This window comes from Thamnophis elegans, chromosome 2 (genome assembly GCF_009769535.1).
Source record: "Thamnophis elegans isolate rThaEle1 chromosome 2, rThaEle1.pri, whole genome shotgun sequence".
In the NCBI taxonomy this organism is placed as follows: domain Eukaryota; kingdom Metazoa; phylum Chordata; class Lepidosauria; order Squamata; family Colubridae; genus Thamnophis; species Thamnophis elegans.
The window spans coordinates 172887795-172901387 of record NC_045542.1 but is presented as its reverse complement, the minus strand read 5'-3'; the positions used below and the strand labels follow the sequence as shown (position 1 = coordinate 172901387).

Genomic DNA, 13593 nt, shown 5'->3' with positions numbered 1-13593 from the left:
CAGGAGGCGCCTCGCCCTCCGCTTGCGACAGTTCCCTGTAGCTGCTGGCTCTTCCCTCTCGGCTGACAGTAGGGCTCCCCCGGGGGCGCTGTACAGCGAGGCTGGCTTTGGGCTCCGCATGATCTGCCGGCCCCTCTTCGCGTTGCTGGAGGCGGCCGTCCTGCTGCTGGGTGCGGGCACGGCGGGTGAGTGGCGAGCGGGGAGGGGAGACCCCCAGTACGCGAGAACTCCCCCCCCCCATCTTTCCAAGGGGGTCCGTTGGCAGAGCAGTCGCGGATCCGGACCGCGGAGCCACTCTGCTTTCCCGACACTTGGAACACCAGCGGAGGAGCCGGACACGACGGGCATGGACTGGAGATCAACCTGCAGGGAGAAGCCGCAGGAGGCTGCCCAAAGCGGGAAGGGACAGGTCCCAGGAGATCTCGGCAAGCCCGCGGGGCGGAGAGGGGGAGAGGCGCTTCTTCGCGCTGGGTGGGGAGGTTATGAGGCTACACACAAGGAGGATTTCTCCCCTCTCGCTGATGCGCTGCTTTCGGTATCCGTTGCTGCTGGAATTTCCCAGCGCTGCGGGCGGGGCTTTCTTCCTTCTCATGTGATCGGCTGCCTCCCCTACGGCCGCTCTGTTAGCACATAGATAGACGGATCCTTGCGCTGGAACCGGAGGTTTTTTAACAGATTCATGGAGTTGGAAGGGAGACCTTGTAGGTCATCTAGTCCAACCCCCCCCTATCCAAGCAGGAGACCCTACGCCATTTCTGACAAATGGTAGAATGGAATAGAGGAGGAGAGGAGACTCAGAAGGGACCTTGAAGGTCTTCTAGTCCAACCCCCCACTCAAGTAGGAGACCCTACACCATTCCTGACAGATGGTAAAATAGAATAGAATAGAATAGAATAACAGAGTTGGATGGGACCTTGGAGGTCTTCTAGTCCAAGGCAGGAACCTCTACACCATTTCAGAGAAATGGTTATCCAACATCAAGATGGTTGTCCTATCTCTCTTTGAAAGCTTCAAGCGATGACGCTCCCACAACCTCCAAAGGCAAATTCTGTTCCATTGGTTGATGGTTCTGTGAGAAAATTTCTCCTGGTTTCCAGGTTGAATCTCTCCTTGCTCAGTTTCCATCCATTATTCCTTGTCTGGCCTTTCGATGCCTTGGGAAATAGCTTGACCCCCGCCTCTCTGTGGCAGCCCCTCAAATATTGGAAGACTGCTGTCCTGTCTCCCCTGGTCCTTCTCTTCCCTAGACTAGCCAGGCCCAGTTCCTGCAACCGTTCTTCATATGTTTTAGTCTCCAGTCCCCTAATCATCCTGGTTGCTCTTCTCTGCACTCTTTCTAGAGTCTTAATATCTTTTTCATAGTGTGGTGACCAAAACTGGATGCAGGATGCTAGGTGTGGTCGTACTAAAGCTTTATAGAGTGGTATTAGTGATATCAACAAAACCACCAAAAGTAAGATCCCACTTTTACTTGGATACAAGGGAACATTTCGAAAATGGGAAGCAAGCATTTGGGTTTGGAGAAATTCTGCTGATGGTTTATTTGCCAATGTGGAGTAAGATGGTGTAAAAGGGGTGCGGCTTTAACTGTGTCACTCTAGTTGCCATCTTGATTTTTTTTTTAACTTCCAGGTGGTTTTTCCCCCCAGCAGATACTTGGACAGTCTTTCTAGAGTCTCAACATCTTTTTGAAAGCAGGTGACCTTATGCCATCCTCAGTCAAATGATTGTCTAGTCTATTTTTTAAATCAATCAATCAGGATAGAGCTGGAAGGGACCTTGGAGGTCTTCTAGTCCAACCCTCTGCTCAAGCAGAAGTCCCTTAACTCTAGTGATGAAGCACCCCAACTCCGGGAGGCAGGCTATTCCATCGATTACCATATTTTTTGGAGTATAAGACGCACCTTTCCCCTCTAAAAGACTGTGGAAATGTTGGTGCGTCTTATACACTGAATGTAGCCATTTTTGGCCTCCCAAAACCCCGGCCCCCGCATCCCATTTTTGTGGAAAACGGGCCAATTTTCGCAAAAATGGAGGCATGTTTGCCTTCCCCCAGCTCCAACAGCACTCTGCAGGCTTCAGCAGGGCTGGGGGAAGGCAAAAACCAGCCCGTTTTTCACAAAAAGGGGAGCATTCTTGCCTTCTCCCAACTCTGCTGAAGCCTGCAGAGTGCCCATGGGGAACAGGGAGGACAAAAAAACTTTTTTTCTTACTTACCTCTTCAAAATCGTGGTGTGTCTTATACACCAGTGCGTCTTATAGTCCAAAAAATACGGCACTTGTTCTTGCTGTCGGGAAATTTCTCTTTAACAAGCTTCCATCCATTGCTTCTGGGTGGTTTGGAGAATCAGTCAGTGGCAGCCCCTCAAGTACTGGAAGACTGTTATCATGTCCTCCTTCTCTCCTCATAGGTTAGTCATGCCTAGTTCCCTCAACTTTTTATCATTGCTTTGCAGTTTGACAGTCGCCCTTTGGGGTTTTCAGCTCCGTTAAAACGATACTCACCGAATGCCTGCTTCTTTTCTCTCGGTAGCCGCCACTTCCCACGTCCTGCGTTATTTCTTCACCGGCGTGTCAGAATTGGGCCACGGCCTGCCCCGGTTTGTCATTGTGGGCTACTTGGATGATCAGCAGTTTGTCCACTACGATAGTGATTCCCGGAGGGACTTGCCACGGGGTCCCTGGATTCAAAAGGTGGAGGAAGACGATGCCCAGTATTGGGACTGGCAAACTCAACTTTCCCACAGCTGGGAGCTCTACTTCCAACTGAGCCTCTGGAACCGCTTCAACCACACTCCGGGTAAGTCAGCTGGGACTCAGGAGCAGAGAATAGATGGGGGCAGGGCCAGTCAGAGTTGATATTTACCGGTTCTCCGAACTACTCAAAATTTCCGCTATCAGTTCTTCAGAATTGGTCAGAACCTGCTGAATACCACCTCTGGATGGAAGGTTGAGTTAATCTTGAGCCAGTGGGACTTGAACTGCCATACTGCTGGCAATCAGCAGTCAGCAGAAGTAGCCTGCAGTATTGCATTCTAACCACTGTGCCACCACCACAGCTCTTTAGTTGCACAAATGCTTGGCAACTGACTCATATTTGAAACGGTTGCAGTGTCCTGGGTGGGTGGAGGGTCACATGATCCCCTTTTGTGATCTTCTGACAAGCAGTCAATGGGGAAGCCAGATTCACTTAACCACCGTGTTACTAATTTAGCTACTGCAGTGATTCACTTTACAACCGGAGCAAGAAAGATCGCTAAATGGGGCAATAAAAAAAAATCACTTAACAACTTTTTTGCCTAGCGTCAAAAATGTTGGGCTCCATAATGGTTGTAAGTTGAGGATTACCTGTCGCAGAGATGGGTTCCTACCAGTTCAGCCTGGTTTGGCTGAGTAGGTAGTAATTTGGACGCCCATGCACCTGAACTAGTTCTATTGTCGGTTGCGCCATCTTTATTTTTGATTCTGCACATGCACAGAACAATCTCCATTGCAGAAATGTAATTTTCCCCTTCTCTAACGTTCTGCACATGCATGGACATTTTTTGCATGCTGAAACGGCAGTGATGCTGGTAGCAACCCACTCCTGACCTGTAGATGATCTCTGTGGTATATTCCAAGCCTTCCATTATATCTCTGACCTATGAAAACTTCATCTAGGTGTGTCTTGCAGGGTTTCACACCTGGCAATGGATGCACGGTTGTGAGTTACAAGAAGACGGACGTAAAGATGGCAAATCTCAGTTTGGCTATGATGGGGCAGATTTTCTCAGCCTGGACAAACAGACCCTCACCTGGACAGCAGCTGACTGGCGGGCCCAGGTCACCAAGCGGCGGTGGGAGGCCGATCAGGTGTGGACCCAAGGCCGGAAGAATTTCCTGGAAGGAGACTGCGTGGAGTGGCTACAGAAATACCTGAATTACGGCAAGGAGTCCCTTCTCAGAAAAGGTGATGGGTTGTAGTGGTAACAACTTATATAAGATCACGTGAAGTGTTAATACCACTTCGTAAGGCCTTGGTAAGGCCACACTTGGAATCCTGCATCCAGTTTTGATCTCCACGATGTAGAAAAGATGCAGAGACTCTAGAAAGAGAGCAGAGAAGAGCAGCAAAGAGGATGAGGGATGACTGGAGGCTAAAACAGAGGAAGAACGGTTGCAGGAACTGGGCATGGCTAGTCTAGTGAAGAGAAGGACCAGGGGAGACATGATAGCAGTCTTCCAATATCTCAGCGGCACAAAGAAGAGGGAGTAAAGCTATTCTGCAAAGCACCTGACGATGGGAGAAGAAGCAACCTAGAACTGCAACGGTGAACCTATGGCACGCATGCCACAGGTGGCATGCATGGACCTCTCTGCAGGCACGCCAGCCATCAGCCCACCCCAGCTCCATGCACTGGGGACTGGACACATGTAGGGGATGCAATGGGGACAGATGTGGGGGTGCTTGCATTGCATTTTGGAGGTTCTGGCACATGTGTGTACCCCCCATGCCCCATTTGTGGCCTGGGAGGTGCGGGGGCACCTTATGCCCCCCCCCCATTTTGGCCTCCAGGTTGGTGCAGGAGGCTTCCCAGGCCAAAAATGTGTCACGGTGGGGAACGTGCGATGCCCCCGCACCCTGTTTTGGCTTGGGGGGCATCCTCGAGTCCCCTGAAGCCCTGTTTTGGCTTCCACATTGGTGCAGGAGGCCTCCCAGGCAAAAAACGGGGAACGGGGGACCTCGCGCAGTGCCCCCGTGCCCCATTTTGGCTTCCTGGTTGGTGCAGGAAGCCTCTTGGGCCCAAAATATGGCGTGGGGGAGGCACGCACATGCCCAAACCCCCAAAATAGCAATAGCAATAGCAGTTAGACTTATATACTGCTTCATAGGGCTTTCAGCCCTCTCTAAGCGTTTTACAGAGTCAGCATATTGCCCCCAACAATCCGGGTCCTCATTTTACCCACCTTGGAAGGATGGAAGGCTGAGTCAACCTTGAGCCGGTGAGATTTGAACAGCCGAACTGCAGAACTGCAGTCAGCTGAAGTAGCCTGCAGTGCTGCATTTAACCACTTCGCCACCTTGACAATGCGAGTGTCCTTCGTGCATTTGCAGCAGACCCGAAAACCAGCTGGCCGGTGGAAGGTGTGTGCGCACTCATGGAAGAGCTACATGGGGTGACAGTTGGCGTCGCCACAGAGACGGTTCTGCATGCCACCTGTGGTACGTGTGCCATAGGTTTGCCTTAGCAGGTATAGGGTTTCCTGCCTAAGCAGGCATTGGAGTAGAACTCCAAGGTCTCTTCCAATTCTGTTATTCTATTCTATTCTACTCTATTCTATCAGTAGCTTTTGCTAGATAGTGGGGTGGACTGGATGACCTCTGTGTCTTTTTACAATTCAAGGTGTCTATAAGTTTATTGAAAAGTGATTCTTCTCAATCGCATTTCATGGGTTCCTGGACTAGTCCAGAATTTGTGCAGACAACGGTGTGAATTTATTGCCCAATCCTTTGCACAAAGTTCTCTTCTCCTCAGAAATAATCGTATTTGCCACAATACGACGGGTAGGGGCGACGCCGACCTCTCATACAGGAAGGGTGTGAAGACTTAGAAAAGGGGATCAAATGCAGAGATCTACAAGGGGATTACAGGTACCCCGGGAGCCCTCGAGGTACGACTGTAATTGAGCCGACCCATTTCCATTTGTAACCTGAGGATTCGTGGGAGCGAACCTCGTATCTTGAATGGGATCACTCCCTCCTTTTGCACACGCATTCACTCATCAAATGTGTGGTTCATTAAGTGCACATGAGGTATTTCAGGGTAGGAAAGGCCATCGGGGACTAGCGATGGAACAGGCTACCTGCTTAAGGCCACCCAAGGCCTCGCCGACCTACTGAAATACTTCAGGCTCTGCACAATTGCTTTTCCCCCACCCAACCTGCCACGCCAGGGCACTTATCCTACGAAGATCTACAAGGGGTCTCCTCTCCCACCTCTCAGACGCACACACTCCTGTGCAGTTCTGTTTTGGTGTGTGCAGGATTCCCCCGGCACTTTGCTGGCCAAAACAGAGCTCCATTTAGGCCTGTGCAGGCCTCGCCCAGCACTACACAGGCAGGGAGGAGTGGCGGGCCCGCCCTTCTGTCCTTCCAAACCTTTATTTTTGCTGGCAAAGTGCTGGGTGAGACCTGCACAGGCCAAAACGGAGGATCCGAGGAGTGTCCTTGCCCTCTGAAGCTCCATTTTGGCCTGCAAAGTGCCGGCGAAGGCTGCAGAATCTTTGCCGTTGTTTGTAAGGGCAAACAACTGCCTTGTTGCTTCAAGATTCGTAGGCGTGGGGCTTTTTCATAAACACTGGGGGGTGCTGATCAAGTAACTTCGAACGTTCGCTAAGAGAATGCTTGTAACCCGTGGATTACCTGTATTTACTTCTGGGATAACTTGTGGGAGAAAGTAAGGCTTAAGTACCGCAAGGGAGCGGTTTAAACTCTGGAGCTTTGGACCTGCCTGGAAACACAAAAATATTGGACAAAAATTTGGAAATGGGTGCAAGAAATTACAGGAGAACAGATAAAAACAGATAAAAGAGCCGAGGTGGCGCAGTGGTTAAATGCAGCACTGCAGGCTACTTCAGCTGACTGCAGTTCTGCAGTTCGGCTGTTCAAACCTCACCGGCTCAGGGTTGACTCAGCCTTCCATCCTTCCAAGGTGGGTATAATGAGGACCCGGATTGTTGTTGGGGGCAATATGCTGATTCTGTAAACCGCTTAGAGAGGGCTGAAAGCCCTATGAAGCGGTATATAAGTCTAACTGCTATTGCCATTGCTATAAAATACAAACCCGAAATCTTTCTACTGGGAATAATCAAAGGGAAATAAACAAAGAAAATTAAGTACATATTAACACATCTGCTAACTACAGCTAGAATAGCATTTGTCCAATGCTGGAAACAAAATAATACACCCTCGGACGAATTAGTGATAAAAAAAACTTTGGATTGTGCAGAGATGGACAAATTAACACTGGAATTAAAAGATAAAGAAGAGTCGGAATTTATGAAATTTGGAACAATTGGTACAAATGGCTGCAAAACAAGAATAAAATTAATTAAGCCAAAAAACTGTATATAAATATACATAGAACTGTGTATAAAGGTGTGTAAATATAGAAGCGAAATATTATATACATGTACAGGTACGATGACATAACAATGTTGATGTAATGACTGTAAGGTGCTGTAGAAGGAAAAAAATAATAAAAAAATCTGCAGGGAAAAAAAACCTCTGGAGCTTTAAATCCTGGCTTCCTTCCCATGGCATATTAAAATGGAGGACCAGGAATGATCCATTCCTGCTTCTGATATTTAAGCAATAGCAGGCAAAGGTATTGGACTGCATGGCGCATCATCCTTCACTGTTGACCTTGTTGATGGAATCGGGAGTTTTGTTGCATCTCCAGACTCTGTCTCCGGAGTCTCAAGCCATCATTCGGCTGGTTATTAAGAATGTTTCAATTTTTGCAGAACCTCCAGTGGTGACAGTCACCCAGAAAGGGAGCTACGACGGACTGGAGATCCTCATCTGCCGTCTGCACGGCTTCTACCCCAAAGAGGTTGACGTCACTTGGAGGAAAGGTGGGGAAATCTTGGAGCAGGAGACCTTCCGAGGTGGGATCACTCCCAATTCAGACAGGACCTACCACACCTGGCTCAGCATTGAGATCGACCCCAAGGAGAGGAAGCACTACAAATGTCACGTGGAGCATGACGGTCTTCTGAATCCCCAGGATTTCACCTGGGAGAAGCCTGGTAAGTGGTTGCAGTGGAAAGAGGGGGTGCATGGATCAGTGGTGGGATTCAAAATTTTTACTACCAGTTCTGTGGACGTGGCTTAGTGGGTGTGGCAGGGGAAGGAAACTGTAAAATCTCCATTCCCTCCCCACTGCAGAGGAAGGAAACTAAAATCTCCATTCCCTCCCCACTCCAGGGAAAGGAAACTTTAAAATCTCCATTCCCTCCCCACTCCAGAAGAAGGATACTGTAAAATCTCCATTCCCTCCCTACTCCAGGGGAAGGATACTGTAAAATCTCCATTCCAACCCTACTCCAGGGGAAGGAAACTGTAAAATCTCCATTCCCACCCCACTCCAGGGGAAGGAAACTGTAAAATCTCCATTCCCACCCCACTCCAGGGGAAGGAAACTGTAAAATCTCCATTCCCTCCCCACTCCAGGGGAAGAAAACTGTAAAATCTCCATTCCCACCCCACTCCAAGGGAAGGAAACTGTAAAATCTCCATTCCCTCCCCACTCCACGGGAAGGATACTGTAAAATCTCCATTCCCACCCGACTCCAGGGGAAGGTTACGGCAAAATCCCCATTTCCTCCTGGTCAGCTGGGACTCGGGAGGCAGAGAACAGATGGTGGCAGTTCTTCGAACTACTCAAAATTTCTGCTACCGGTTCTCCAGAATTGGTCAGAACCTGCTGAATACCACCTCTCTCGTGTGGATGCCGGGGAGTGCATGTTAAGACTTATTTAGAGGGTGCTGTTCTTGGTCCTTCCCGTATAACTAATATCTAGGTTCCGTCTAGAAACTAGAGCAACTAAGATGATCAAAGGACTGGAGACTAAACCATATGAAGAACAGCTGCAGGTTTTGGGTTGGTTAGTCTAAAGAAACAAAGAATTAGGGGTGACATGATAGCTGTATTCCAGTATTTGGGGGGGTCCCACAAAGAAGAGGGTGTCAAATTATTCTCCAAAGCACCAGAAGGCAGGACAAGAAACAATGGATGGAAACCAATCAAAGACAGAAGCAACTTAGAATTAAGGAGAAACTTCCTAACAGTGAGGACAATTAATCAGTGGAACAGCTTGCCAACAGAAATTGTAGGTGCTCCAAAACTGGAGGTTTTTAAGAAGAGTCTAAACAGCCACTTATTTGAAATAGTATAGGTTCTCCTGCTTGAGCAGGAGGCTGGACTAGAAGACCTCCAAGGTCCCTTCCAGCTCTGCTCTACTCTGCTCTATTCTATTCTATTAACAGCTACCTTTTTCATCCCGTTTCCTTCCTCCTGCCTGGTTGTTGTGGAGCACATGGCTCAAGATATTTGAGGAGGCAACTCAGAAATGTTCAGAACCAGAGTTTTATTTTGCTAGGCTCCATGCCAGGTGTTTCTAGCCAAGAATGACTATTTCAAAGGTAGATTCTCAGAGTTCTCTTCAGGAAGCAAGTTTCCTATAATCTTCTTGGTTGTCCTCACCACTCTCTGTATGGACTTTCTATCTGAGGGCAACTTTTTGTTCTTTTCTTAGTTTCCTCTGCAACAGAGATCCTCGTGGGCAGTGTCCTAGGTGCTCTGGCTGCTGCTGTCTTGCTGGTAATTGGGATCCTGTTCTACACCAGTAAGTAAACTGAGATTTCTTCCTGTTGGTAGAAGCTTCTCGGTGGCAGTTTCAGCCTTTCTCCTACTCTCTGAGAAAAACACTTATCTTATAATGGGCAGTGCCTGAAAATCATGACATCCAACCCAACATTTTCTAAATATGGATTAATGAGCAGAGCAATCCCCATCAATCACGAGAATGGCATCTGCCCATGGATTAGTCCTGGAAGTCCTAAGTAGAAAGGGTCAAGCAAGCGGTAATACAGTTTTATCTCTTTCCGAGTTTCCTACACTAGTGGTCTCCAATTTTTCTGGTTTTGTGGACCAGCCCGGGAAATGTGGCATAGAAGAAATAGTTCTATGCAAGTGGCAGGTGCATAAATTTGCCTGCTGTTTGCATGGCCCGATTCTGAACAGGCCGCTACCCACTACCTGGCCACAGCCTGGGGATTGTGTACCCCGGTCCGACATTGCTCAATGGTGAAAGCTCTTCTGCTACCAGTTTGGTTTTGCATCTGGAATAGGGCAATGGTGGATCACGTTGCAACTGGTACGCTGCAACGGGGTTGGGTGTCTACCACATGCGCTGTGCGCACTTGCGCACCCACCGCCTGTGATGCTCCAGCTGCTCAGCGGAGTGTTGCGCAAGCGTTGTATGCTCCGTGCGCATGTGCAAATGGCCCAATTGGGCCAAATACAGGTAAGGAGGGCAGGTGGGCCCTGCAGAGCACCGTACTGGAACGGTACCTAGTGTTCCCAGCAGACACCGGTACGCCGTTCCGGGGCGTACTCACTGTAACCCACCACTGGAACAGGGGTGTCAAACTGGCGGCCCATGGGCCAAATGCGTAACGCATAGGCCATGCCCACCCCAGCTCCGCAAAGGGAAAAAAATTTGTGAAACATCATGTGACGGCAATGTAATGCCACGAGTTTGACAACCGTGATGTAGAAGAACAGGGCAGTTGTCAAAGCTTCTTCTGGATCCAAAAGTCATCCAAGTACCTCCACGACCATCTCTCCCACCCGGACGTGGTCCACCCAGTGCAAAATTGAAGAGATGCTCCAGTTGGTGACAGCCCCCAACCCACAAGCTGTAAGCAAGGCTCACCTTCCTAGTGATTGTCTCATATCCGATGAGCCTTCTGGCCTCTCCAAGTGAAGGCATGCTTTTACCTTCTTGGCTTTCTAAGCTTCTGCTTCTGCTAAGAGTTGGATTGATGGTTCTTAGCCTTCTGAGTGCTTAACTAAGTAATTAGTGCCTGCTGAGTGCTTAATTAACCAATTAATTAGTTAATTGGTTTACTGTCTGTGGATTTTTACTGATTGTCAGATACAATGACTTATAATTGCATTGGCATCCTTCAGTCTCAAAAGACTGTGCTCTGGAAGAGGTAAAGCTGGAGTGTCCTCTCCAGAGCACGTGGCTTGGGTAGATTAATGTGGAGGATAGACTGTTACCCAAGCAGCAGATCCCCCCTCTCCACATCACTGAAATAGTCCAATGGAACGGCGGAGCCAATATGGTTGGTTCCAGCTGCGTTGCAGGAATTACCCGAATGTGCTTGTACACAGTTATGAACTGCTTCCAGGACTCCGGCTCCGGAGTTTGCCTCGAGGTTGACTCCTAAAGCCTTTTCCAGGGGGTTGCGCATGCATGCCGGGGAGGCAGGGGGTCACACGGGCAGGCAGGGGGGTGGAGGAGCATGGAGGATATGGTGTGCCCCTCACACCCTGTTATTGGTCCCAGGAGGCTTCAATGAGGCCTGCTAGGCCCAAAACGGGACATGGGATAGTTTCGTAAATGTGCAGGGGGGCAGGGGGCTTTGCATTATGGGTGGAAGCGGCCGCACACTCAATTTCGGCACACGAGGACAAAAAGGCTAGCCCTCACTGCTCTAAAGCTTAGATAAAATGTTAACTTACACTTACACAGCCCTTTGTAAAGGTTTAAAAATATTTGGGTGTAACTTTTTGTTTGTGTTTTCAGAAATACGGCGGAAGGGGTACCTAGTTGCATCAAGTAAGTGAACACAGCCTCTCTGACATGAAATGCCTATTCGCGGTACTCAAGGATTGGGAAATGAATGTGGAAATACCCAGGAAGCCCTTCCCTATTGGGAGGGAGCCATATCGGCCAAGATGGCAGACAAAGCATCACAATGCATACTGCTGTACCTGTATAGAATTGGACACATAGTCACAAATTAGGAGTGGGGGGGGGGAAAGTTACAGTGCAACACTGGTTTTTTTTTTTTGCAAAAATGGGATGTGGGGCAGGGCTTTGGGAGGCCAAAAATGGCTGTATTCGGTGTATAAGACACACCAACATTTCCATGCTCTTTTAGGGGTGGGAAGGTGCATCTTATACTCCGAAAAATATGGTAGTTAAAGTTATCTGGAGATGTTTGGCCTCCAGAAAAGACGACCAAGGAGAAATGGGTTAGCAGTGTTCAAATCTCCGAAGGGAGGGTGGCCCCTAGGAGAAGGAATGTGTTTATTCTCTGTTGCTCCAGCATGCAGAAAGAGTAGATTAAAACTACTGGGAAGGAAGATCTGGATTTAAATCATAGGAAATTCCTGATTATAAAAACTGTCAGTGGAACCGGCTGCCACAAGTTATAGTGAGTCCTTTGCCAGAGGCCTTCTAAGAGAGGTTGGGTGATCATTTTTTAGTGGATTCTATGCTGGGCAGGAAGTTTGGCCAGGTGACCTGATTGGTTCTGTCTACCTTCTGCAGAATGGGAGCATGCTATATAACCAAAGAGAAAAATGACTAACTCTGTGGGAAGGAATCATAAGCTTCCCAGCCCATGAAGGAGCTCTTGTCCCATTGAAGACTGCCCCATTTGTAGACCAATGAGAACTTCCAGTGGGTGGACTCAGTGAAGAATTGTCTTCTTCAAGTTAAGCTCCCACAATGTATCAATGCTAGTGATGTAGCCACAGAGGTTCCATACTTGAATCTGGGGGAGAAACAGCTAATTTTTACCGTATTTAAGATATGGGATTTCAAGTTGTGTCTGGAGTAAGAAAAATACTATAGAATGATCTCCCTCAAGTTGGTGTCCTTCAAAATAAAATTTGTGGGGGGAATACTGATAGTTAAAAGTATCTGGAGAAGTTTGGTCTCCAGAAAAGATGACCTAGGAGAAACGGGACAAGATTAGAATAGCTAATGTGTTCTCCTACGCAAATAGGAGAAGATGGGTCAGAAAGAGTGGAGACTACTTCCTTTTGACCATTTTAACATTCTTCCTTCTTTGATTTTCAGGGAACAGCCAAGAATGTTCCTCTTCTGGCAATGGTATGTAAGAATCAGAATCAGAATAGAGCTGGAAGGGACCTTGGAGGTCTTCTAGTCCAACCCGCTGCTCAAGCAGGAGGCCCTATACCATTTCAGGCAAACGGTGGTCCTATCTCTTTTTAAAAATGCCCAGTCTTGTCTTGGAGCATTCACAACTTCTGACAGCAAGCTGTTCTACTGGTTAATTGTCCTCACTGTTAGAAAGAAATTGCCCTTTTTCTTCTTCTTGTGCCATATCTGTCATCGGATGTTGGCAATCATGTTAGCCTTCTGTTCTGACCCCCTCCTCTGTCCAGTAACGAATGCCGAGACAAGCTTAACTGGAATGTACTTTATTAGCAAGAAACCAAAACTTCGGTGGCTGAAAGCCAAGCATAACAAACAGATAAGGACCTTGGCAGCAACTCAGACAAGCCTTGGCAGCAATCCAGCCTGCCAAGCTAGTTACAAAAGTTCTCCAACTTTTAGTCAATGCGTTGACTTCTGCAAGAGGGGCGTGTGCACAAGCAGTCCTTTATAGTCTGGAGAGGAGCCTAATGACCACCAGCTGAGTGCAATTACCCCCTGTACTTGCGCAACTGTTCCTGACGCCTATTAGCTCTTCGGTGCCGGGCATCCAGGAACAATTCACTGCTGGCGTCTGGATCACTCTCCCTTGTCTCCTCCACAGTGGTCCAAGGCTCAGGTGCCACCTGGTGGCCAACCAGCCTCTCTGCGCCCTGCTCAGAATTGGAACCCCGTCCAGGGTCCTCCACATCCTTCAGAGCCGACTCATAGGGCCCCTCGCTTTCGGAGTCTGGTGGCAGCTCCAACGGCTCCTGCTGGGCCACAACCCCTTCCTATCCTATTATCAACGGCTGGGTGAAAAACTGCTGCCGACTGCCCATTTTTATTTAAAATGTAATGTAATGGAA

General features: G+C 48.6%; 1 protein-coding gene across 2 annotated transcripts in view; it reads left to right on the top strand.

Moving 5' to 3' along the window:
• Nucleotides 1-13593, top strand: part of LOC116503405 (class I histocompatibility antigen, F10 alpha chain-like) — a 16642-nt gene continuing 3049 nt past the window's right edge. The window contains exons 1-7 of one of the 2 annotated variants that reach the window (XM_032209805.1): nucleotides 1-185; nucleotides 2535-2801; nucleotides 3675-3950; nucleotides 7508-7792; nucleotides 9302-9391; nucleotides 11363-11395; nucleotides 12647-12679. In XM_032209805.1, the coding sequence (XP_032065696.1) occupies nucleotides 119-185; nucleotides 2535-2801; nucleotides 3675-3950; nucleotides 7508-7792; nucleotides 9302-9391; nucleotides 11363-11395; nucleotides 12647-12679 (1051 nt within the window). In that variant the 5' untranslated portion in view covers nucleotides 1-118. The remainder of the gene's footprint in view (nucleotides 186-2534; nucleotides 2802-3674; nucleotides 3951-7507; nucleotides 7793-9301; nucleotides 9392-11362; nucleotides 11396-12646; nucleotides 12680-13593) is intronic. The other variant, XM_032209806.1, reaches the window with a different exon arrangement.